This window comes from Coloeus monedula (genome assembly GCF_965178545.1).
Source record: "Coloeus monedula genome assembly, chromosome: 9".
In the NCBI taxonomy this organism is placed as follows: Eukaryota; Metazoa; Chordata; class Aves; order Passeriformes; family Corvidae; genus Coloeus; species Coloeus monedula.
In genome coordinates this window covers 12,835,198-12,862,459 of record NC_138789.1, presented here as the reverse complement: position 1 = coordinate 12,862,459, position 27,262 = coordinate 12,835,198, and the positions used below count along the sequence as shown (strand labels likewise).

Below are 27,262 nucleotides of genomic sequence, written 5' to 3'. Positions count from 1 at the left end.
CCCGGCGGCGCAGGCGCGGTGGCGGCCGGAAGCGGCGTGTGGGCCGGCCGGGCAGCGCTCCCGATCCGCCTGCCCGTTCTGCCGGCCCGGCGCGCCGCGGCTCCGCCGCCGGAAAGATGCTGCCCCTCTCCATCAAGGACGATGAGTACAAGCCGCCCAGGCTCAACCTGCTCAGGAAGGTGTCGGGCTGGTTCAGGTGAGTGGCCCAGAGCGGGCGAGGCCGGGCGCTGCCGGCGCCGCGGCCGAACCCCCGCGGAGGGGCTGTGCCGGCTGGTGCCGAGGCGCCTGGGCCGCCCGGCGAGCGGGTCCGGCCTCCTGGCGCTGTAGCGGCGGACGGTGACCCGCGGTGTGCTCCGTGCGCAGGTCTATCCTGGCGGACAAGACTTCCCGCAACCTCTTCTCCTTCCTCTGTCTCAACCTCTCCTTCGCCTTTGTGGAGCTGCTCTACGGCATCTGGAGTAACAGGTACCGGCGCGGGGGCGCGGCGGGGCGAGCGCGGCTGCAGTGCGCAGGAAGCGGCGCGTCCCGCCCGGCCAGTGCCACGTCTCCTCTCGGCGGGGCCGGGCCTCCTGGCTCGCCGTCCGGAGGGGCCGCTCGGCAGAGCCTTGGGGGCGGCTGGGCAGCTTCCCCTGACTGGGACCGCTCTCGTGGGCAGCGACCGGTGCCGCCATCCCCTCTGCCGGGTCCCGGCGACGCGGGGGAGGCTCTCCGGCTGGCGGGCGCGACTCGACGCGTTGCGGAGGAATGCTGTTTGGAATTGGTGTTATGCTCGGTGCTTTGCTGAGGAGGAAGTCTGGCTTTGGCCTGATTTACGGGACTCGGGGGCTGTAGCTGCCGCTTGCCGCAGAGATCCTCTGTTGGGGCGTGTGGCTTCGTCTGTAGGTTGATACCTGGATATCGCTGACTCAAACATCCTTGTCTCGAGGGCAAAACCGGAATTGATGCATCCTTGTATAGCTGAGTGGTACTTTACATAGCACAAAAATTCACAAGAGTGAAGAAAATGGAAGAGACTTGACTAAATTGCTCCTGAAAAATCTGTAGCAAAATAAAAGTGGAAATGTAGAATAACTTCAGTACTGGTGTACAGTATAAAGGTAGAGAACAGGCACTGGTGCCAGTATTTCCATCATGCTTCATTAGTGATAGAGAAGTTGTTTTATGATGATATTTCAGTCTCTGTTAATAGTTCAGTTCAGAGTGGACTGGCATGGAAATGTCGTTTAAGTCCCGCAGTGTCCTCTTTACCAAAAGCTGTACTATAGACACAAATTACTGGAGCTCTTAAAAGTCTTGAGCGACTGCAGCAATGTGAACTTGGGAACGGTTGCATCCTAATATTTGCCATGTTGTTCTGAATCTCTCAAATGACACTATAAAATCCTTAACTTAGATTACAGTAATTGCTACTGTGGCACCAGTGAGCATGCAGCACTGTCATGGGTACAGACTATCTTGGCAGCACCCAGATAATTTTGAATGTGTTTGGTATAGGCTTTGATGTTGATTCACTTTGCAATTGTGTGAGGGTTATTGTATGCATAGTCCGCCTATTTGAGTATGGATTTTTTTCCTAGTAACTCAGCAGATGTAAATATTTTTCTTAGCTGTTCTTATACAAAGAGCTTTGTGTTCATGTGACTTTGTTCTGATGTCTGTCTTTTAAGTCTAACAATTTTTTTTTGATAGTATGACCATAAAAAGTCCTGTATATGAGAAAACTAAACTGAGAAACTTTAGTGACACTTAGAGAACTTTGTCACTGAAGAATCTGGCATATTGGAATTCAGAAGGCACTTACTTATTTTTGTTCATACTTGAGATTAAGAATTAGGATTTGCTGCATAGCCATTAGTTGAACCTTTCATTTGTATTTCAAGTCACTAGTGTTAAGTATCTCTAAGCCTAGATTTTGGGCTAGAACAAAACAGTGTCTAAGTAAGCACTTTAGTAGACAGGGGTAGCAGAGAACATAATGAGGAATGTCTTCCGTCAAAGCAGACAGGTCATGCCTTGGAAGAGCAAACATGTAACAAGCAAACAAGGAACCCCATAGGGAAAATTATTTTGTCATTTTGAAGACACAGTTCCATTGCCCTTACAGTTCTCCTGAGCTTTTGTTTGCCAAATAGGTTATTTCCTGAACTCACATAAGAGTGTTGTCCTTCCTCTGTCAGGCTTGGTGCTGCAACTACTTCTCTGGGGAGCCTGTTCTAGTGCTCAGCCACCCGCTGGGTGAAAAACCTTTTCCTAACGTCTAATCTAAACCTCCCCCGACTCAGCTTCATGCCTTTTCCTTGAGTTCTGTCACTGGTCACGAGTTTGCTGGCTGAGAGCTTGTTTGCTTGTTTAAGGTTGAAATTTGCTACATGTGCACATTTGTCTAATTTGATGTTAAACTAAATCAGCTGTGGAAGTGTCTTTATTTAGACACAGTGTGTCTGAGTACAGGGTTTCTACTAGTTTATACTCTGGATGATGTGTTTGGTTCTAACAGGAGTTCTTGCATGAATCCCGTGTTGCTGTGGTTCACCGTATTGCTGGTCATTGACTGGATCGCTTGATTACTTTAGTAATCACTTTGCACCCCTTTTTTTCTAAGGTCTTGTTACTGTACAGGGCACTTTAAAAAAGCCTCAGATGAAATGAGATTGGTCTCTTACCAGTCTTCCTGCCATTTGTGCAGCTCAATCACTTGTAGCTGTACCTATGATACAAAGCATGGTTATGCCAGGAGGTGAATTGCATTGCAGATGCAGTCTGCTGACCCCTGCTGATAAATCCACATGCCTCTGGCCACCTGCAATTGTTAGCTTAGGTCTTGAAAGCAGGGCAGGTGTATTGGTGTTGCCCTTAAGGTAAGTCTTGCCTTAGTGAGACTTGCAGGTGTGAGAGCTGTGCCGTGATAACTTGCTGTATGATTTCTGGTTCTAGAAATTGTATGGGATTTTGTTAGAGTCGCAGTTCTTATACACTTCTCTTTCCCAGAAGGCTTTATAAAAGAAAAAAGAAAGAAAAAAACCCACCAAAACCCAAATACCTCAGAAAGCAGTAGCTCTCTCTGTTTAGCCATGCTTATTCCTTCCATTTCATAATCATTACAACTTACAGTTCCTGTCAGTAATTGCCTTCTACCTGAATATTTGGTGTGCTTTGTGGTGGTTTTTTTTTCCCCTCACTGGATCTTCTTAACTGCTCAGAAACAAACCTAAAATGAGCTGTTTCCCTAAAGATGTCACCTGGTTTTGGGAAGGGGGAAGATGTTACTAAACCCCTTTAAGAATTCAATAGCAAATTCCATTTTGGTGCTTTGTAGGCATCCAGCCTATGGGTCTTGTTATCAAGTTTGTTCAGAACAGCTTCATCTCTCCTGCTTCGGTGGCCATAGCACCTAAGGACAATTTACCATGCCATCATCCCTCTGCCTTATATGTTACAGTTGTGTGTATGTATAACTCTGTATGTATCCATAAAGTAGATATGTAACTATATAGAGCAAGACACTTGTTCTCTTTCCTCTCCTTCAAATCTACTTCCAGTGTTGAGTGTTTCATCTGGAACACTTAAGATTACTGTTGTAATTGTTTTCAGTAAGGCTGAAATGGTTTGGCTTTTTAATGTGAAGTGGTGGAATTTTGGCTAATGAAACTGTATTTGACTTCAATGTGAGTATGCAACTATCCTCTAGAACTTGTTAAACCAGTACTTGCTTCTTGTGCTTGAGTTTCCAAGAAGTAAGTTGTGTATGTAATGTATTTATTCTTAGATAACCAAATGACTGGGAAAATTGAACTTTTGGGACTATTGAGTAACAAGTGCTCGACAGTACCTCTGTATCAAATGTCTTTTAAAATATGAAGCAATTTTTTTTTGTTTCAATGCATGTACTTCCCTGCAGACTTACAGAACCTGTTCATGAGTAATTTGGTAAACTTTGGCAACTCTTGTGTATGGTGTTAACCCCAGTTTACCTGTAGCCTACAAACTGATACAAGTTCTACTGACTGGCTAACTCATGAACTAATTTAAGTTGCTTTGAACTTTCTAGCATGCTGGTTTCCTTTAACTGTGTTCGTCAATCAATATTGACATTGGTCTTTGAAATAAGCCTCTCAGCTTCTAATTCCTTCAGCCTCTAGATCTCAGAGGTGTGTATCTTCTAGTCAGTGCCTTGCCACTGCTAAGGCAAAGATTTAAGGTTGAATTATATTGATGAGAGATGTGGCTGTGGGTACATCTACTCCAGGGATTTTGGTTTGTGTCAGTAGAAACCACCTTTCACTATCACCAAAATCATATGCTAGGAGGATATTTTTGCCAAGCACTCTTCCAAAGTGCCTTCCCTAAGCTGACAAAAGCAGTTTTGGCATCATATTTTTGTTGGTGATGAAGTGTGGATGTCTCTCTTCTGTGCTAGCAAAACCATGCCTGAAGCTTAGAAACACAGTGTATTTTGCCAGTGTGTAAAAGATTAATGTCTGTGGGGTTGTTTTTTTTTTTCATACTCAACATGTAGCATATGAAACATAACACTTTTCCTGTTCTCTTCCAGTTTAGGTCTAATATCAGATTCTTTTCATATGTTTTTTGACTGTACTGCTCTATTGGCTGGATTAGCAGCTTCAGTTATTTCAAAATGGAGGTCAAACGATGCTTTCTCATATGGGTAAGAAACTCCAGGCTGTTACCTTCATGTATTATAGTAAATGTTTAGATAGTCACTTTTCACTGTACAAACAAAAGCTTTTTGCAGAACGTGGAAAAACTTTGTTGAAAGTGAAGGGTTTTTTAAGGTGAGCTATGTCAACATGTAAGTTAATATCCCACTAAAAGGATAAAAATATGAGGGCATTGCTTTTGGGAAGAAGGTTTATCACTTCCAAGATCTCTCTGATCATGCTAGTGGAAACAAGTTACAGAGCAGAAAGTTGCCCTGCCTTGTCATGTTTTAATGGTACCAGTGAAGAATGAGTAGCCACATCCTGGGTTTGTCCTCACAGTGCAGTGAGGAGTGCGGCAGCGATTCCCAGACTGCTGGTGTCCCACTCCTTCTTTGGAACAGGAAGTTACAGCTGAAAGGAGCTAAGTCTCAGTGATGCTGCATTGGAGATTATAAACCAAGATCCTTGGAACCAGCAGGATTTGGGAGCTGTGACTGCCGTTAATACAGAGCCTCAAGGCTGAGGTGTGTCATCCCATACTGCCTTTGGTGGATTTACCTGCTGCATCTGGCATTTGACAGGCACTTGGTTCCACTGAACGTTGCAATTGTGCCCTATAAAACAATACTGGTGGTACAATATTATTAATTGGTAATACTGACTAACAGCAAGTGAGTTGCAACATGGGCATTCCCCACAGCATTATTGACTTGAGTGTCAGCACTTAGCTTCAGCTGCCTTGCTTACGTGTGAATCATATAGTTTGAAACTTAAAGCACAGTTTAATTTAGGTGGAAGCTCCAGTGTGCATAGAAATCAATTTAGAGAGAATCGTACCATGAACTAATTGCAGTGAAAGCAAGTTCTGTATTAATTACTGCTCAGCATTTAAACAGCTGGTGTTCCATTTATCAGATAACAGCCACACTTTGTGAAGTCTGATGTTTGCTACAGTGAAATTACATGTTATTCTAAGCTGGCAGTTTGTCATTGTCAAAATTTGATGTTAGAATGATTAATTTCTACTTAAAACTTTTACTAAAATTTCACCTTTGAGAAGGGAAGCAAATTAATATATGTCTGTTTAATATTAAACCTAACTTGACATCAGAAAATGTTGATTAGATTTCGCATGCTTATCTTAGTTTGTGGCTCCAAATATGCGTTTATACCGTAACTTCGAGTAGACGTAATCTTAAATGGAAAGGTTTTGACACTGGAAGATTTCTTTCATCTAGGTCAGGGAATGGCTGATCTGGATCAGGTCTCTGTCAAAATACAACGTGGCCAGTTTTATATAGTCATCCATAATTTATATGCCATCTTCCATTTAGCAAATCCCTGTGTAATAAAACTGTTTGAGAACTAGAAGATTGCACTCCAGTCTCTTAAGTTCTACTTCTAATTTTCAGCATTTAAATGAAGGTGGTAATATCTGCTATTGCTTTTTTTTTTCTTGAAGGTATGTTCGAGCAGAAGTACTTGCTGGTTTTGTAAATGGTTTATTCCTCATCTTTACAGCATTCTTCATTTTTTCTGAAGGTGTTGAGGTATGTTATGAAATCAATTACACTATTTCATTCTATAATTAATATGGATAAACATTTCTATTTTTACTAGGAATAAATTATTGAAATTAATGAATTGAAAAATTAAATTATGTTCATAGTTGATTAAAAATCTGTGATTTGAACAGAGAATGGGGCCATCTGAAATTGCTGTTTCATGACAGAGAAGCCCAGCTTTTTCAGTTTATTGGTACTAGCTTCTTAAATAGTGTATTTTGTTTATGTGTAAAGATTCTGTGAGATGGAGCCTGTTCCTTTTTTCCATCCAGTTAAGGATATTCTAGAAGGATCTTCACTTCTCATTGTTAAAGAACAGATGAGGCCAAGAAAGAAAGGCCCAAACTAGTCATTCAGAGGAGAGAAGTTAGTCATAAGTAACATTCTGTGAGGTTGGACCAGCTTGTTAAAGAAAGAGCACTGTTTTCCAAATCTTGAAGTCTGATATAAATGGCAAATAGTGATAGGTTAAACATTTACAAGGGCTTTTTTCTTGAATTTGTTTTACATGATGGTTCAGGTGATAATTTCAAGATTGAAATTTAGACATTAAGGGCAACATCAAGGATTAAGAGCTAATCAGCTTCAATTAATAATTTTACTTTTTAATGGGAAATACACTGTAAATTTGTTTAGACTTCTAGTTCAGAGTAAGTCTCTTGAATTTTCCTTTTGCTAACAGAGAATTGGGAAGAGCTTTCAGGAACATTTTTCTACATTGTTAGGCCTGTAAATACTTCACAATCAGTTAAAGCTGGGCTGAAATTGCCTAAAAGCCTGGGAAAACTTTACTCCAAATCTAGATACAGGAGCAAAACTTACTACAAAAATTAAAAACAATGACAGGGTCAAGGGCAATGTTGAAACATAATTCTCTTCCTGCTGATCTGAGCTCCCATGCTAAGTATTCTCTTTGCTTGTGAATCTCTTTCTCTCAGTTGCTTTAAAATTTTACATCTGCTAGAAGTTTTACTGTCTTGCTATTTACTGCCTGTACCTTTCATCCTTGTGGAGAGATGGTGAATGTTTTTCTCTTCTGCCAGTAGTAATTTACACTCATCAATACTTAGCTCCAGATGCAAATTGTATTAGGTCTATAATGTCTCATGGGGAAAAAAATTCCAGAGGAAGTAGGGTAAAAAAGAATTGAAAAAAAACCAATCTAGATTTGAGAATTTCTAAAAAATGTCATAATTTGTTCTCAGTCTTCATTTCATTGCCCTCATTTCCTCACCTTTCTAAGGAGAAAGGAAGAAATGGCATTCTAGTCTCTTGGAAGTCTTACAGGTGGTGACTTAAGCAATCCACATACTGGAACAAACCTGAATGTTTTCAAATGGTGTTGAGCCACATCCCACAGCATAACTCAATCTTATGCTAAAACTGAGCTAGACTCTTGAGAATATTCTACTGTACTTTCACAGCTTTAATAATAGAACTTTATTTTCAGACAGTGAGATTTGGTCTGTGTATCATCCCAAAAACTGAAAGCCCAGAATAATTTTAAAGTATGTCTATATATATGTTATGTTTAAGAATGCTCCTGTATCTAAGTAGTTTTTTGGTGCCTTTTAATAAGGTAAAGAGGTTGTAAAACTCTGTTTGCTTTTTGGTTTGTTTCATTTTATTTTTTTTTTTTTTTAGAGAGCACTTGAGCCTCCCGATGTGCATCATGAGAGACTTCTTCCTGTTTCTATACTAGGATTCATTGTAAATCTCATAGGAATATTTGTTTTTCAGCATGGAGGTCACGGGCATTCACATGGCTCTGGTAGGATGTAACTTCCAGTACTGTTTCCTTTAGTGGCAGCCTGTGTTCCAGGACCTTATTAACCCCCAATGAGAACCCCAATATTACATTTGATGTCTTGTTAATGGCAATCCTAGCCAAATGTGTTTGTGACCTCTTCTTGCATTGTTGACTTCTGTATTTTATTACTAGCCCTGGTGTGCCACTGTTGTACTTCTCATGTTAATATCCATTAACTGGAACACCTAGAAGTCCAGAATCTGCTTTTCTGGAGTTAATGCACTCTTCTGCACCTTACTGAAAGAGATTTGCAGAGCATCTTTTTGGACAAATTTAAGCTGTACTTAAGCAAGGTTGTTGCTGGAAAATTTAGAAAACAGTATCTGAACCAAACTTTAAGCATGAGATGATTCTGCTTCAGATGCTTCTCAGCTTAGTGTCTTTTGAATTGAAATGCAGAATTTATTTGTCTAAATACACGTGGTAAACACTCTGGGGTTTTTTTCTGCAAAGCCTATGGGTCTCTCTTTGAGCTTAACATATAAACTTACATATACTGGTGAAAGAACATAGTCTTTGGTCTTTAAGCAGCAATGTAAGCTTGAATTTTTAATCTGTGAATGACAGTCAATTTCTGGTTTCTTAAACCAGCTATTTTTAAAGTGCTTATATTTAATTAGGTGTACATTTTTCAAATTATATTAAAAGTCTAGCACAAGTCTCAGAAGTGGGAATGTATAAAAGCACTTCTCAAATCTGGTATATTTTATGTGTACATATATATATATAAAATAAGTCTGCACAGCAGAGCTGTAGATGACAAACAGCTTGTGTTAAGTTTCTTAACTTATTTAAAGGCATACTTTAAGATGACCTAAAAGATGAATAGGTTTGAGTAGCTGAGAAACAAATGTAAGTGTACTTTTATTCATCATTTATGTATTCATCATGCTCTGATGGTGATATTTATTTATAGGGCACGAGCACAGCCATTCTCTATTTAACGGTGGTCTCAGCCATGGGCACAGTCACGGAAATCATGGGCACAGCCACGAACATAAACATTCCCATGGACACACTCATGGTCACGGCCATGGACACTCTCATGGTCAGGATTATTGTCATGGTAAGTACTGAGTTGATGTCACAGACCATCCTGACTCAGTCTAAATCTGCTATTAATAATTCACTGGGAAAAAAAAAAAAAAAAAGAGTGTGCTGGCAGCTTATTGTGATTATACACGGACATAGCTTCATTAAATGTTTGGTGTGCTCTGCAACTAGCGTGTTTTGTGGCTCATTTTGTGTTTCACTTGCGGTAATTTCAGTGTTAGTTTTTTAAAGATTTTGCTTTACCTCTGGTTTTTGAATGTTCACCGTAATGTTATGTGTTGGCAAAAGATGGAACAGCTGTATGGTATTGCAACATAGTGAAATTAGTTATCAAGTGCCCTGTTTCATTTTTTTCATTAAAATCAATAGACAAAGTTAAACTGCTTTGCTGGTGTTCTCCATTTGCATAATTTTACAGCTCAAGATATTAGAAAAAATGAACCAATGAACTTTTGGTACTTAGGGATTGTTAGTTGTACTTGGTTTGTGATCTCAAGTGAGACTTTCCCCATTTTGTGTAGTTGTAATCTGTTTTAAGATGGTTATGAAAAAGATACATGTTATGTTAGCTATGCTTAAATCTTTTCTATGAAGGCAAACAATCTGAGAAGAGATGTTCATGCAAAATATGATCAGTAGCCCTCACTATGGGAGAAGAGATTGTGTAGATACCACCTATTTGAAACAATGCAGACGAAAGCCTTGTGGTAATGCAGGGTTGTCAGTCCTTCCTGCCTAAGCCATTAAGCTGGGAGCTGATGTGACTCAAAATGTGCACATTCAGAGCAGGGAATAGTGTGGGACGTGGCAGACAGGAGGTGAGAAAGAGTGTAAAAATATTTACTTGTCCCTTCCCTGCTATTCTTAGAAAATTGGCATTTGTTTTCCAGTAGTTCTCCTGGAATTTGGTTGGAAAGCAGGAGTTCCCTGCTGCTGCCTCTTCCTTACTTTCCCCATGGCCCTCACCCTTGTAGACCAGTGAATGTAGCTATCTGTCTTGTGCAATTTGGTGTTCAAATCATCTGTTGTGTAAATTATTGTATATCTTCACTAGAAGCCTTTTGCTGTCCCTTAACAAGTTTTTCTTAAAATATCTTTCAGATTAATGCTACAGAGTCATTAATCTGCTTGGATGAGAAGATTTTTTACTTACTACTTCTTTCTCTAAGTCTTATCCTTGTTGTCTTACATTAGGTATAAATGCTTGCTTAAGTGAAGTATTTCTGGTTAGCAGATTCATTTAAACCTACTCTTCTCACTTGTGTACATGGCTTGGTTTCTTGAGGGGGTCTTATTTTGTTATATACTAGCAAGGTCTTCCCTCTCAGTTTGTTTTAATTAAGAACAAATGTATATGATTTATTTTTATATATACATAGGTAGAAATCTATTGTGTGAAGTGATGTTTTATTTTAAAAAATGTATTTTAAGACTTAATTGCTGCATTAAAAAACAACAGTTTGAGTAAAAGCTGGTCATTGTGAGCAGCCTCTGTTCAAGACATTTCCAAAAGGAAGAGTGTAACAGAAGGACCACTAGAGAGAGCCTTTGTCTAGGTTAATATGTCAATAATTGTCTTCACAGATGACCATTCTCTTGAAGTAATGGCTGGATCCAGCAAACAGATTTTACAAGGTATGATGAGAATAAGTATGATGGTTTATTGGTTTTATCAGTCTGCCTGCCTGGGTCTATCACACGTGTTTTAGAGGGTCCCTCTGGATAAATGCCACGTTTTTCTTAAAGGAGCTATTTAATGAAGTTCCATTCCCCCTGTAAATAGCTCTGCTGTACTCTGTGCATGACATGTCAAGACATTCACAGAAGTCTAAATGTAGTGCTGTGTCAACACAGTTTAAAAGAGACATCCCAAAAGTTGGGATTCAGCTTCTGTTATTGATGCTGAAAAATCAATGAAAAACTAGGAAAGAGTGGTTAAAAGCAGAAACCTAAGGAACCTATTTGCAATATATGTTCTGTAACATGAAGAACAATGTGATTAAGATAGAAGGTATTTAAAAAATGCAGATTGATGTAATTGTTAAAGAGTACCTGAGCTTAAAATATGCATTTCATCAAGCTCTTAGAGTTGGTTTAGAGCAGATGGTAATGCATCTAAATTTCTTGAAGTAGTATTGGAGTCCCTGATCTCCTGAGCATTAGTTATGGATAATTTAGATGTTGGTTTTGATCTTTGGTTGGCTGTTTGTTGGTTTTGTTTTACTTTTTTTAAATGTTCAGAAGTTGAAGTGAGACAATTATGAGATGTAGGAGGTAGTAATTATTTGGCATACCCAAATGTACGTAGGGTTTTCTCTCATGGGATGATTTTCTGGCTTGTTTATAGTCCTTGAAAAGGAAACATTTACACGTTCTTCCAGAATTTACAGTACACCATAGTATGTATATGTATACTCAGTACTTCAGTTGAAGATACTCAAAAGTCAGTCTTTTTGTAAGAGACTCATTTTAATTGAAGCATTTTAAAAAGACCTGGTTTTATTTTAATTTTTCAATACTGAGTGAAAAACCTCACCAAGTGATACAAAGTCCATCACTCTTGAGACAGTCACTTACAAGCAATTACCTCCCACCAGCAGATCACTGCCTAGGGAAGTCTGACCGACAGCTACTTGGAAAAGACAACACTCTAGTCTTACTGGGGAGCATGGTGTTGGGTGGTGTGGAATATCCCTCTGGTCCGTTTGGATCAGCTGGCCTGGCTGTGGTGCCCTCCCAGCATCTTGCCTGCCCCAGCTTTCTTGCTGTGGGGCTGTGAGAAACAGAAGGCCTTGGTGCAGGCTGCTTTGGAGAAACCTGGCTCTGTCCCAGCCAGACCCAGTACAAATGTAGACTTGGAGAAATCCCCAAAGAGCTGGTTTATAGTCGTGTGTTGTTTTTAGGAGAGGGGATTATCTGTCTGGAGAATTGCATTCAAGAAGCTGTTTCTGAATGACTTCCAGTCACTGCCAGCAGAGAGCTCCAAAGGCTAAACTTTGACTAGCTGCAAAGTATGTGTTTCTTTGTACTTGAAGGCAGTGTTATTCTTCAGAGTAAGAGTAAAGCTTTTCATGTCTGCAGCATAGTTTAATTCTCAAAACTATTTTTCTTGGATTTCTTTGCCAAGTAACTTCTAGAAGGTGTTGTCAGTTAAACATTAGCATGTGTCAAAGCTTCACAGAACTGTTTCTTTTAACAGTCTGGCCATCTTATACAGTACTCACTACTGTAGGCATCAGGGACTATGAGTTTCTGTGCTATAGTATGAGTGGGTATTGAATGAGAAAAGTCTAGCTGCAGCTGTTAATCACTGTTTAACTTAATAGCCTTGCTATGAAATACTTATTACTGCTAAGTGCAGAAAAGAATGTAAATTCTTCAAATGGCCCATATTCCACAAATACATTAAAATCTTTGCGTGTTGGACCCAAAACTGACCACAAATTTAACAAGTATAGATCGTATTATCTAGTTCTTGAGACTTCTTTTTGTAAAACATCTCTGAAATGCTGCATTAGCTTTAAGAATAGCAAGTTGTAATGGTATCACTTAATCTCTTACAGGTGTATTTCTGCACATTGTGGCAGACACGCTGGGAAGTATTGGTGTAATCATATCTGCTATACTGATGCAGAACTATGGTTTAATGATAGCAGATCCTATTTGTTCAATGCTGATAGCACTACTTATAGGTGTAAGGTAAGTGTTGCTATCACTGGTATTTGGTAGTATTTTTGATGCTAGTTACAGCAGAAATTACAGCTCAGAAGAAAAAGGGTTTTTGTTATGCTAATGACTTATAACATTTGCTTTTCTTCCAAGAGTGGTGTGTTACCTCTGTTCTATACAGCCGTTCTGGTGAGCTCTTACACGAGCTGTCTTTCTTTCCCTTTTCCTCAGCTACAACTTCAGCTCTTAAATCTGCATATTTTGTCCTTCTTTGCATAATAATACAAAAATGTCTTTCAGGTTCAAACTGTAGAAAGATTCATCTCTGTATTTAGTACATGCTTATATAAACCAGTGTACTCCAGTAAATAGAGCAGAATGCTTTCAGGGCAGCAGAGTTGAGACTGCTGGCACAGGATGTGCCCTTGTCCTTGACAAATCAAGGCTGGTAGGTTTTAATTTTGTTTTCTTACCTCAACAAGAACTTTTTATTTGTATTTGTACGCTGAGACATCCTTATTCCTTTTAAGATCTGATGGAAATGCTTCAAGTACTCCTGGACAAGATCACTGTAAATGTGAAGCTATTTGGATTAGACTGGTCAAGCAAATATTTCATTCAGTGATGCTATGAGGCTTTTTTGGCAGCAGTTTCAATGGTGGCATAGGGTAGCATACCACAACTCCAGTTACAACCTAATAACTGAACACCTTTGTCTGTTCGGCAGTGGTGAGTGTCATCTGATGAACTGCAGCTACTTATGCTCATACCATGTATGGCATGTTTATGGCTTGTGCATGGCAGCATTCACAGGATTGTTGATGTGAATCTCCCTGTTTGTCAGAGTAGGGCAGCAGGCTTCAGACACAACACCCACAGAACTGTCGGTGATAGAAATCACTATTAAATCACCACTTTAATATAAACTTCGGAGATTTTTGACTTAAACATTCTGTAATTTCATAAATGACAAATTATTACAAACTACTTCTGTTACTGAAATCTCAGAAAATGGGAAAGAAAATGTGCATGTTTCCAAGGGGGGAGAAACTATTGCTGAGGTAGAGGTAGTGGCTGGCTAAAACACAGGTTTCCATACACTTTATATTTTAAGGGTCTAGCTTTGTGTACAGCAGAAAATATCATATGAATGACAATTCATTTTTTTCTTCCATTCATACAGTAGTTGAAATAACACTGAATTCCATAACAGAGGTGTCATAATAATGCTGTTGATAGGTTTTCTAGCACAGATAGAAGGAACATTTGAGACCCGTGTTCTATGCTGAAAATGCTGGAGAAGTTCACTATTTGATGTGTTTTTTGATCTGATGCCAGACTTCAGCCTGTGATGTTATTTTGTTGGTCCTTGATGCTATAAATGATCAGTAGAATAATTCTGCTATCAGTGCAGTCAGCTGCATCTTAGCTGATAGAAGCAAGCCTGCGTTTCTTGCAGACTGACACATCCTGGCACATCAGTGGAGCGAGCACTAATTGCAGGGTTGGGTGGTTTTGTGATGATATTTTGTTTTCTAAGCAGTCCAACAGACTTAACTATTGATGGTTTTGCTTGAAATGCACTTTAAGATTATAAATTAGATAACTGGCAGTTTCAGATGGATATTGAGAACTTGAGTGCCTTTCTGTGGTGTTTGACTTTAGTAATCTTCATTTACACTTCTGGACATAAAACCACTGTTAATTTTGCCTATTCTTCACTATGCTGTGTTTGAAGTGTTCTTTAAGAATTAGCACAAAAAGATTTTCAGATTTTCCCATAAGGTGATCATCTATAACAGTAATATGGGAGCCCAGGTGATGCTTGCTAGGATATATAATAGTTTTGTACTTAATCTTTTACAGTCACCTAAATCTAACCTAGAGAAAAAAAATTTACTGAAGTGCTGTGAAATTTAAAATTTGAGGGGAATAACACTGCAGAAATACTTTAAACTGGTCATGGCAAGAGCTATGTCTAGTTCAGTGTGGGGGTGGGATTTTGGGTTTTGTTTGTTTGGGTTTAGTTGTCTGTCTGCTCATGGGATACCTGTGGGTTTGAGGTGGGAAGGACATAATTTTTTGGGGTAAATCTGGCTTCAGATTAAATAATTGTCTGCTGTTTCAAATGAATATTTGTCAATTTTGTTTGTATCCCTTTTACTAGTTAAACCAACTAGGTAAAGGTAAAGTGGAGTAAGAGCATGTGTGTGCCCCAACAAGCAGACCCCATCCACGGGTGTCTAAAAATCAGGATCTGTTCTGTAATCAGGATCTTTGTGGCTGTAATAAAAGAAGCATAGTTTTGAGCCAGAAATGCAAAAGCCAGTCTGATAAAGTAATTCAAAAGTTTTAATGGTGTTTGGGGACTTTGCCCTAGTTGGAACTGTATTCTCCAAGTTACTGCTTAATGGTCTGAGTTTGACTTACAGAGTGTGCAGGGTATGAGTAGGGGGTAGGTTAGATCCAGGATTCCTGGTTTTCTGTTGTCTTGTTGGGGGTTTTTGTTGTTGTGGGGTTTGTTTTAGTTTGGTTTTGTTTAGGGTTTTGGTTTTTAATCTGTATTCTTTCGATGATACTTTTGTATACAAAGAAGGAATAAAGGCAGAACAGAAATCCTTATTCTCTTTTATGGAACTATGTCTGGTGAATCGATAGCATATCAAATCTGTTGGATGAGAATGCAGAGGAAAATCACGGTTCTTAATCTAGGATTGCTTGTGTCTATGTGAGATAACTGTTCATTTGTTTTCCATTGAGTGTTTGCTTGCTTCAGTGTTGGGCAGCTCTCCCTGGTTTATTCAAGCCTTGCCTGCTCCTATTAGTGGGTCTTCTCCATTCAGTTGTTTGAAATGATGGCCACGCTTGCAAAAGAAATCACAAAAATACCTGTATAAGATGACTGAAAAACTTACTGGGGCAGTGTAAAGCTGTACAGACTCCACGTTGTAACCTGTTTTATCTTGTGTAAGTGCAGAAGGGTTAAGAAATGCTTCTTCAGAGAAGTCAAGCAGTGTGTTTAAATCATATGGTTGAGCCTTTTTGTAGACAACATCTCTAATTAGTGCAAATTGTCAGCTGCTGACACAGTTGCTCTGTTGCTCTTGTGATCCTCTGCTAAGACTGCTCTAGGGTGACATTCTCTGCCTAACACCTCGTGAGTTAGCACAGAACATTCTGACTGCCCAGTGAAAATCCTGTGTGGGATCTGAATTTTCCTGGATGCAACCACTAATATCTAATGACTCTTTCTTCAATTATTCTCTACTATCTTATGCAAGTAAAGCATAAATAGGACATGCTTAAAATAGACAAGTCTGTCTTACCACCATTTAAAATTTTTTTTTAACAAAAGCTTGACTATTTCATTGTAGTTCAGGCTGGCACTCTTCAAGTTTTTTCCAAGGTGTTGTCCACATAATTATATATGCATTGAATCAATAAACAATTTCTCAAGTCTCTAAACTGCTTTCAATATTTAAAACTAAATATTCATTTAGTTTTTAACCTTGGTATTCTAAGCCTTATTCTGAAATGTTGAAGCAATTTTTGTATTTCAGTCAGCTATGTGAAACTAGTCACCATGCAAAAGCCACAACTCTGGTATAAATCAAGTTTGTCCTAAACCACTATTAGACCCACATGTTTCTAGAAAGGCACAGTAGACTAAATCTGATACTGGATTGCATAGAGCATGCAGACTGCATATTAAGTGGTCAAAGAAATGAGGCAATTTACTTCAGTCATTTAGTGAAGTTGTTTCCACGGGTTACATAATTTTTTGCATAAAATCTAGAGCTGCTTGAACATGATACAATATGAAAGAGCTTCAGGGGCGGATGTGCCAGTAACATTTGGGGTCTTTCATGTTTGAGGCATAACAGTATAAAAAAAATTACTTTTTTTTAATGAAGTGCTGCATTCACTAAGATTCAGAAGGAACTTTCTATAGCAAAACTCCTCCAAACTAGTATGTTTACTGTTGGTGTTATTTTAAGCCATTTTTGCTAAATGTCAAGCACTACCTTTATTTACAGGGTAATGGTACCTGTCAGCCTTGCTTGAGAATCAAGGTGCTACATTGTTATGAGAACAAAGAATTCAAAATCAGTAAAGCAAATGTTAAACCTGTGGTCTTTGTCTTAAGCAAAGCTTGCAGTCTGATTAAAATTGCCATTGCCTAATAAAAAAATTTTATTAAAGTTCTGAACTAGGCCAACACTCTTCACACTGAGGATATGGATGGTGGCTGGGGAAAACCCCAGAATTTGGAAATCTGGCTGTAGATGTTGAGCTATGGTGTTTGAAGAACCGTAGCTGGTCTTGATCCTTAGCAATGTTTGTTTACCTTCCATGAAACCTGTCACAAATACCTTCTATTTTCTGTAGTGCTGAGAGCACTGAATGGATTTCCTGCTGTGCTCTGCATGCAATGTCTGTGTAAAGGGTTCTTTACCCAGAGTTGTTTTCAGCTTTGCAGTCCAAGATCATGACAATGCCAGGGTCTTGCTAGCTATGCCTACAGAAACAGTGGCACAAACAGGATGGCGCTGGAAGGGGTATGAGTAGTATCTGAATGTGATGCAGGTTAATTAAGTGTTTGATGCTTTCACTCTTAATTTTTAATCAATCCATGTGTAGTAGTGGCAGGCTGGATTTATCATGTTCATCTCAATAGTTAGTTTGTTTTTATTTGTTGGAACACCTTTCACTTCTTCTGTAACAGTTTGTGTGGGAATGTGATGTGCTGTAACATTAGCTGCCTTTGCTTTTCTGGCTTTTGTAGAGAGTATGTTTTTAACCCAAATCTTGCTGTGGGTTGGTGCCTCTTTCAAATTTTATTGTCTTGTAAAAGAGTGTGATATTTTAGATTTAAGGCTTGGTAATCAGAAAGCAATGGAATTGTCTCTAATAGCAAAGCTTACTGACTGCTTATGCATGAGAATGCTTTCCACTTGGTGGCAATTCAGCATTATTTGTTTTCCTCAATAATCTTATAAATTAAAACAAACAAGGGGGGAAGCACCAGTGCAATAGTTGCTGTGGAGGCAGCCACATGGTTTTTTTTCACTAATGATGAAGCCAAAAAAAAAGAGAGAGCTTGGTCAAAGTCTCTAACCATATTTTCAGCCTGCTTGGTTTTGTCATCTTCCCTAATGTTTTCTTCAGTCACATGAAATGGAACTGATATTTCTAGTGCCTCTTAGTGATTAAGTAATACTGGTTTTAGTTAATGTTTGAGAAAAGAGCATACTCTCTGGAGTCTTGGTTTTTAAATTAAAGGTTTTATACTTCAGTAATATGCATGAAACAATGGAAAACATCAGGCGTCATAAAACAGGATTCTGTTGTTTGTTGTGTTAGTTTGGCTTACAGTAAGACTACCACGTAAGTTAGTATCCCTTGGATGCAGAGGGGCATCCATGTCCTTCTTTGCTCTGAACAGCATTTGTGAGGGCCTGTCCCGTCGCTGCAGCTGTCTTTTGGCCTTTTCAGCTTTGCAAAAGATAAACTTTGTATCTGAACACTGGCTCTAAGATAGAGGAAGAAGGTGTGACCCAGGTTGTGCGTCAACTTTCACTGACAGCATCAAGCCACATCCTGGTTTACCTCTATTCTTTGGACTTTCAAGGCGTTCTTAGCCTGTCTCTTCAAATCTACTTGACAATTAATTTCTCTTCCATCAGATAATGTACAACAGTTTTATTAAATGATGTAAATAAGTTGTACAAATCAGACATTTTTGTTAGCTTTCTTTCATGGCTTTTCTCACTTTTAGTGGTATGTTTCAATAAAAAGGCAGACTACTACATTCTTTATTCTTTTAGTTGTTTCCCTGGGAAAATAATATGCAGCCTGTATGTGTGTGGTTTTTGAAACCTTTGGATGCATAAGTTACAGAGGCTTTGTTAAACTTATGGGAATGGAGTCAGTGTTCAAAATTCTTGCATTCAGTTTGCATCCTGAACTTGTGTATTGCTCTTTCAAGGTTTTTATTAAGAAGCAAACGTGCATTTTAAATAGGGAGTTAAACTGAAATCAATTCAGCAGTGGAGTATGTTGGCAGCTCCACCTCCCTTTGATGTAGTGCTTGTGACATGGACATTATTTAGTGAGATGGGTTCATTAATAAGAGAACCTTTTTTCCCTAAACTTCTGTAATCCACTGTAGAATGTGACACTCCAATTAAGCTTCCTTTAGACAGATTGACAGTTATTGCATTGCTAACTGTTTGTCTTGGTGACAGGTCCAGTTCAGGCAACTCCTGGTCCTAATGCTTGCCCCTAATTGCTTCTATCTCTGAACCGATGCCTTGGTGGCAGTGCAAACGTGGGAGGCCATGTGCTAGAGAGCACCAGGCAGTGAATTTGGCTAGAACAAGCATTGTGCCTGCAAGAAGACTTAATTTTAGGGTGGTGGTTTTTCCAGGGGTTCATTAGACAAGAGTCACGCAGCCTCTTGCTCCCTCCCATCCCTGGCCAGGGTTTAACCAGGGAGTGAGCTGAGCAGTCCATCAGCCAGCACTGCTCCCATGTTCAAATGGAAACACCTTTTTTAAAATGGTTAGGTCATTTGTTCACATCTGCAAATACACAGCTGATCTGTGCTGTGCATTCCACATCACTTCATTAGATTTTAAACAAAGCTTCTGCAGTGTCCTTTAACAGCTGGTCCAGTTAATCTCTTACAAACGTTTTAGGTGTGCTTTTAATCCCATAACTCCAGGTAGTGTAGCTGTGATGCCAGTGCTGAACTCTGAAATGCAGCTTACAATTTCTGAAATACATAATCACTTTCGGTCCAGGGTGTTAGATGACTTGTATGCTCTTGAAATTAAATTGCTCTTTGAGCTTCATTGTTGGGCTACAGATATTTGTCATCCACTTGAAAATTTTAGGATGTGCTACTGAACCAGACATGATACACTACACCTAAACGAAAAAATCACCATGCTGAATGCTTAATAAGAGTATAACCTTTTAGTGGTAGCTTCAGGGCATAGGCTTACTGGTCTCCTGGTTTTATTAAAAAACAAAAAGTAATAATGACAAAAAAGGGTATTAAATGTCTTCTTAGTTTGCTGATTAAACAAGGCTATTTGGCCAGGAGGGAACCTCTAATTGCTTCCAAATGTTTAACCCTTGAGCTTGGATGAGACCCTACACTTAGTTTACTTCAAGAATATGCCAAGTTGTCTGTTTCTGACAAAATAACTCTGTTGTAGCTGGACTATTCCACAATAATTTTGTTTTATGATTGCCCCATTATTATCTTAGTTCATAAGAAAAATATGTCTTAACCCAAACACAGAGGCAAACCCCATTTCAGTTGAGTATTTTTATGGTTGTTTGTGAATGATTTGCCATTGAAGTTGGTTTTGAGCTATACAGCTGCCTTGTATAACTTCCAAGACACTAAGAGATTTCATCTCAAATCCCGTGATTAAACCATTAATCTTTTGTGACTAGCCACTAGTTAACTCTGTGGAAACTGTGAGAGAGAAATAGTCTTGCCTTTGATAGGACACCATAGCAATTTTGTCAATGCTTTTATTTTCTGTACTGGTATTTCGTGGCAACTTTCTCAGCTTCTGGTGGAAGAACTGAAGAAAAATTTTTCAGCATTAAGGAATCTTAGGTTGCTCCTTGCACCTTTTGAAAAAGTAATAATAGCTAATTTCCTTTTTTCTTTCTAGTATTGTTCCACTTTTAAAAGAATCCATTGGGATTTTGATGCAGAGAACTCCTCCTTCTCTGGAAAATGCCCTGCCTCAGTGCTACCAGAGGGTGAGCTGTTAAGCTGTTTTTGCTCTGACTGATCAAGCTGCTGACTGACTGAGCTTCAGCTGTGTGTATGTTTCATGGCAAAATTCCCACATTTGCAAAAAGAGCAGTTTTAATTGAATGCCATCTCAAATCCAGTAACTGACTTTTCTCTCTTGAACATCTCTATTTGCAGAAACGGTTTCAGTAAAACACATGTAGAATGTAAATGCAGCAGAGTACAAAATCACAACACATACACAAAATCATCACACAGACACAAATTGTCTGTATGTTTTCATCTTCCTTACAGTAACAGAGATAGTAATAAGAAATTCTGGTAAAAGATCACAAAATGCCTAGTGAACTAGAAGTAAAAGAATGCATTGGCTTTTATAATATTTTCTATTAAAAAACATAGTACAGACAAATATTTTCTGAAATAAACTTTCTAAAATTTGCCTCTATTTTTAGGTGCAGCAGTTGCAAGGAGTTTACAGTTTACATGATCCACATTTCTGGACCCTCTGTACTGATGTTTACATAGGGACTTTGAAGTTATTAGTAGCTCCTGATGCTGATGGAAGGTGGATTCTAAGCCAGACTCACAATATTTTTACTCAGGTATGTCTTATCAGTAGAAATCACATCTCAAAGTGTAAATTGCTTGTCACGTGATGTGACGTAATTCTTATCAGGAAAGGTGAAATATTTCTGAGTTTGGTATCTGTTTTGAAAAGCTTCTCTGCTCCAGCTGTATAGAACAATTTCAAAATACTCAGTTGTGTAGATGGAATTACTGTACCTCTCTGCATTAGTTTTTCATGCCACTTTATGGAAATAACAGATGTAATTGTCTCAGGTGTATCCAGTTGGGTTGATCTATATTGACCTATAAGGAACTAAGAAAATAGATGAGGCTTCTCTTAGCTTAGGGTTTCTCAAAACAGACTGGACCTACTCAAAGCTACTCATTGGCTGCTTGCACATGTGATGGCTTTCTGGATAAAATCATAATGTAGAACTGGTTTGAACAAGTCCCACGTTATGCTCTTGTGCTTAGCTCCATTTTAATCTGACAGTTCTTCAAGCAGCTTGCTTTTCAGGAAGTGGCACAAAAGAAAGTAAGAATTGCTTTTGTGCAGCTTCACGTGTGGCAGTTATTTAGGATGAATCAGAAGAGGTAATATGGCAAAGCTAATGTTAATACATCATTATGTGTGTGCACTTGACTGTGTGAAGAACTCCTTACTCATCCCATGCTCTGAGTGATGTGCTAAATGTAGGAGATGAATTACAGAAAAATAAGACATTGAGGTTTTTTGCTAGGTCACTTACTGATGTGGGCTGATGTTCAGGACAGGAAACTGCTTTGGCTTTACAGCATTTTTAACCCTCCTTCCCTTTTCCACAGGCAGGAGTAAGGCAGCTTTACATACAGATTGATGTTGCAGCCATGTAGTGAACTTCTGGAATGGTGCTGTTGGACCAAAGTTTTCAGTACTGTACTGGTGTACCAACACTTCTTGAGACAGAGCCTGCCTCCGCCACGTCTGGAATCGACTGAATAGATTTCTGCCCTCGGGCTATGGATGGAGTTCACTTCTAAGGAGTAAATATTGAATGAATGTTATGGACTTCGGGTCTTGTTTTTTTGGGGGCCCCTAAACTCGTAAGTTTTTGAGGGTTTTTTACTTAATAAGATTGTGGTACTGGAAACCCTGTCATGTCTTCAGTAAAGCTGCTGAAACCACTGCTCATTCCCATAAAACCAGTGTTATCAACAATTGGAAACTTGTTTTGTAGACAATGTCACAATGGCTGACATGCTTCAATATAATTGTATGTTTGTACAATTGTTTGTACTTTGCAAACTTAATGAACCAAACCATATTGGGTTTTCAAAGTGCCTTTTATATCAGGAGAGCTATTTGCCAGCATAAATACGGAGCATCAAAGGGTTTTATTACTTTTACAAGTAATCTTGTATGCAGTCTGATTATTTACTAGTGATGTATGCGGGGGGGGTTGTTACTTACATAACTGTAGATGTTAGACTTCCATTATATTTGCATCTTACCAGACAGAAAAATTCTAAATGTAAAAGACAAAGCTATTGTGAAGAGACATGCTTCTGAGACAAGCTGGGTATTTTGTTGCACATGTCTTGTGAAAATTATTTTAGTCAAAATATTAGATTTAACTCCACTTAGTCTCTTCATACTGTTGAGAGTAATGAGACATTACATGATGCTGCTCATGGGCACAATGGGCAGTTGAAGGAGGATGCTGGTGATGGAAGAAATGCTTGAAGTTTTTTATTTTCCAAATTATGTGGTGGAAAAAACTAAATCCTGAAATTGTGAAAGCTTAAGTCTCCTTGATTTTAATAGGTTGTAATAATTTTTATTAAAGTGATCAAATTCAAATTTTGCCTTTCCAAATACTGAAAATGGTTGTTTCTGGTGGTTATACCTGAAATGGAAATAAGGACCACATTTCATGTTGTTTAAGCTTATGCTTTTTCCAGGTTGACAAATCTTACATCTTTGACTATTTTACTGTAGCCTTGTATGTTTTCTAGGGGAGAACGTTCTCAGTGCAGTAAGGGTTATTAGATTTGGGTTTTTTCCAGAAACATTTGTCTGTCATATATTTTCTAGCATTTGTAATCATTTCACTCAGATATCCGAGTGTCTTTTTCAAAAGCAATCTGCTATGCTTGGTATTACAGATGATAGTTCCACTATGCTGTAGTAGTTCACTTAGTAATGGAAGACTTTTTAAGAGGACATTTTACAAAGAGAACATGGTGGAGTAAAAAGCAAGACAGGCATTCTTCCGAGAAGTCATAGCTTCCACTGATTGGTATGGGTTTTCTATTAATTTTGGTACCTGTTAGAGGTAATAGTAAAATCAAGGCCCTGAGAAGCTGACAATGTCTGTGTAGTAAGTGCTAGGCACTATGAAATTACTGAAGATTGATTTGCAGAAATGGTTTGTTTGCCACTGATATTGTTGAATTCATCACAGGTATTAAGAGTTTCTTGCATTCATTCTGTTGTTCCTATATAGCACCTGATTTCTTTTTATGTGAAAACACAACACTTGCCAAATTTGATAGGTGATTCCTGAATTTTCCAGTTGAGATTTTGAAACATGAATGTTGATTTTGTCCATGTCTTGGGGGTGTACTCTTGTGCTTGGAACTGGAAACTGGGTGCAAAATAAATGGCACCTGGTTTCAAAATGGTACAAAGTCACCTATAATATTGGTTTTAATCTTTGCAGTCTCTTCCAGTCTTCAGATCCTTCCATTGCCTATTTCTGATCCTGTTTGTTTTCCCTGCAGATGCAGGTGCAGTGTGTCCTCCCAGCAGGCTGCATGTTCCACATCTCTCTTCCCTGGCCTCGTGCCTGGCACTCTGTCAGGCTCTCTCCCTGTCCCACCTGGAAGATGCTCTGCCAGGCCCAGAGTTCCTGACTGAAAGGTGGAAGTTACATGGCACGGGGTGGGGTGCAGGAATCTGTTGAGCAGATTTGAGCGCTGCAGTTTAAGATACCGTGTGCATGTATGTTCACAGACAAGGTGATTAAAATCTGGCTGTGACTATAGGGTGGAGGTGCTGTTTTGTAGTGTAGTGCATAGACTGCTGCTTGCTGGCTGCCAGAGGATTTCCTCATTTTTTAATAGTTACTATTACTGCTATTTGAGGCTAGAGAAGATCAATTGATACCACTTTAAAGGCAAGCACCAGACAGATGCGTTGCAATTCTGTCATGATCCAAGAGCAGGCTTTGGTTTAAGTCATCTTTATACCAGCATGTTTCAGGACTGACTATTCCAGGACTTGTTGAAATACTGTAGTCCTGCCCAAGTTGCTGAGCTTTGCCACTATTTTAGTTTCTTAATGAAAAGTTTCCAAGTGAGAACCTGGCAGAGTGGCAGTTTGTTTGGTGGTGGTGATGGTATTCTTTTAAATGTACATCTGCAAACTTTTTTAATATGGGAAATGGAGTGAAACAGCCTATTAGCCTGTTGAATTATTTTAATAACTTTTTGCTTATTATGATTTAGCTGATTGCTGGAAGCATATGTACAAGTCTGAGTTTTCTAGCTAAGAAAGATACCACTTCATTATGTTTAAACTTAAAGAAATGAATCATTTATTTGTCAAATATAATTGGGGATAGTGTAGAGAAGTTAGATTCAAAATAGACTTTAAGCCTTTTTAGGCTTTCTGATAAAGGGTAAGCATCACAAAATTCTGCAAAACACAGTGTAAGACATGTTTAGTCAGTAACTGCAGTCACATCTAGTATGGCAGTAAACAAGGGACATCTGATTTTTTTTTTCACCTACTAAGGGGATACTTGCTCAGGTTTTAGGAGAGTACAAAACATGCAGTTGAAAGCACATTTTCCTTACCCTAAAAGCCAAAGCACCATTATTTGTGTTTTGCTAATTACTTAACACTGGCTGCTTATGTAACACTTTGCTATTGACACTTTATTGGAGATGCAAGGCATGATTTAAACAAAGACTTGTGTGAATGATGGACATCCAGAGATGGATGAATGTCTGCAGATCATGTGCTAAAACTCAGCTTCCTTGTATCCACCACTGAGTTTTGAATCAAGTTTTTAAAGTGTGGTTTTCTCATGTTCTCATGTAGCTCATACTTTCTGTGCTTTTACTGGTCTGTCTTTGTGGGTTATTTTTTTCTGTGACTGAAACCAGTAACTTAAAACCCTATTGTTCCAAAGACCAAGCCTGCAAACTGCATGATTCTTAACACACCTACAGCAAAAAAGAAGATAAAACAAATGTTACAGAGTGTCTGTGTTAAAATGCCTCCATGTTTTTTGTGCTAAGTAAGAGTGGAAAACTCTTAGGAATACGTCCAGTAAGGACTGGTCCTCTATAGGCTAATTGGGTAAGTCTACAGCTCTGGATGGACTGGCTCCTTACATCAGGATGGTCCCCACAGAGAGCTGAGTTACTCGTGTGATTTGCTACCCTAAGATGAAAAGTAAATAAATGACTCTGCTTTTTGTGTAATAATGCTTACTAAAGCAAAAGTTTAGTTGCGTCATTAGTAAAAGCTGCTGACACTATTTTTACACAAAAATTGAAGCTGCTACTAATAAAATAGACCTTAGTGACTTAACAGTTGTAATTTACTTTTTTTTTAAGAAGTAAAGCAGCATTTAAAGGTGAAGGTAGGCTAACGGTTTCTCTTTTTAACTGTTGTAAGCGAACCTGTTTTGGGAATATAAACAAGACACAAGAGGGGAGAAGCTGCTGCTGAACTGCAGTGTTCTACCCTCTGCACACAGTCTGCAAACAAATTGTAAAGTCCATGGCTTTTCTTTCACAGTGCAGATTTCAGTTGCAGTTACACAGTGCAGATGTTCAGTTGCATGCTTCTATAAAATGCACTTATCCTTCTTCATGAAACAAGGTCTCTAAATACCAGTTCAGAGCAACAATTTTAGTTAATAATTAAACCCTGTCCTGTTTTCTCCAGCAGCCATCAGACTGCCACTCACTACAATTCTTGGTATCCCACCCCTTTAAACAGGTTTTTCTCTTTTTCTTTTTTCTTTTTCATTTCTCTCTGATCCTCAGTACAGACTCAGTAGTTATTTCCTCCTGTACAGTTCTGTGAAAATCCCTATCTGCAGCTTGCTGGGGTTCCCTTTTGGATTTGTCCCCGTTCAGGCTTTGTTGCAATGCCTGCCCCTGTTGGGACTTCCTTGGCCAGACACTGCTATAATGTGAAGCAATGCCAGCCATGCTGCGCCTGGCACGTGAAGACTGAGTCTTGCTGTGTGCAAATACTGCTCAGTCTACTCGTCTGTCTCAGTGAGCCACAAAAGGTTCCTGCCTGTGTGGTAATTTGGCGGAAATAATGTGTAAAAGGAGCTGGGTATTTCACCTCCCATGTGCATTGGAGCCTCTCACATGTATGCTGGGATCTTGTACAAGAGTTAAGTGAATCGCTACAGTATCTTGGCTGAAGTGTGAAATAATGTGAATGAAGCAATTGCCAAAGTCATTCCTGGTAGCATACAGCATATTGCTTGCCTTTACCTTTAAATTACAGGAATTACTCTTAGCAGTGAGCTTCAGTTGAATAGCAATGTGTGTGAAAGCACCTGTGAAGAAATCTTGCAGGTAACACAAGGCAGCTCACTAAAATTCTGAAGACTATGTATGATTTTGTTCTGGAATGCTAATGTTAGTAGCTTAGCCACGGCTTGTCCCAAGTGCAATATTAAGAAATTTTTAATGTAATCTTTTCTACTTGAATACAGTCTATATAAAATGTTAACTATCCTATATTGCTGAAAAGATATGGGATCAAATGTCTTTCCAATAAATCTTCAGTTTTAAAAAAAATATGCATATAGGTCTGCTTTGTTCTCATCATACTGAGAAGAATAATTGAAATAGCAACCATCATCATCTACTAGCTGATTTAAAGAGAATTCTTGTAGTCTGTTTGCTGAGACTTGGCTGGAGGTTAATTGTGGTTGCTGCAGTTGAGTCCAGCCCTTCATAAATGCTAGCATTAACATATGAAGAAATCCAGTTCTATTTTATGTTGCAGAAGAAATTCTGTGCAGCTTCTCGCCCTGTTTCTCCAGCTGTCCAACAGGAAAATTCTTGGTTTTCTTTGGTCTAAAGCATTCTCACCTGTCTGTATTTACTCTCTCAAGGCAAACATGGACAC

The 27,262-nt window shown here is 39.0% G+C and overlaps 1 protein-coding gene across 1 annotated transcript; it reads left to right on the top strand.

Annotated features, from left to right (window-relative positions):
- The first annotated feature begins 7 nt into the window (after window positions 1-7).
- On the top strand, window positions 8-26,778 carry SLC30A7 (solute carrier family 30 member 7). Its single transcript, XM_082287224.1, has 11 exons — window positions 8-196; window positions 364-465; window positions 4,553-4,666; window positions 6,124-6,211; window positions 7,871-7,997; window positions 8,953-9,102; window positions 10,674-10,724; window positions 12,653-12,788; window positions 20,456-20,546; window positions 20,997-21,146; window positions 21,937-26,778. Exons 1-11 carry the CDS (start codon window positions 117-119, stop codon window positions 21,982-21,984), a joined length of 1,137 nt encoding a protein of 378 aa, XP_082143350.1. The 5' UTR covers window positions 8-116; the 3' UTR covers window positions 21,985-26,778.
- Window positions 26,779-27,262: the final 484 nt, after the last annotated feature.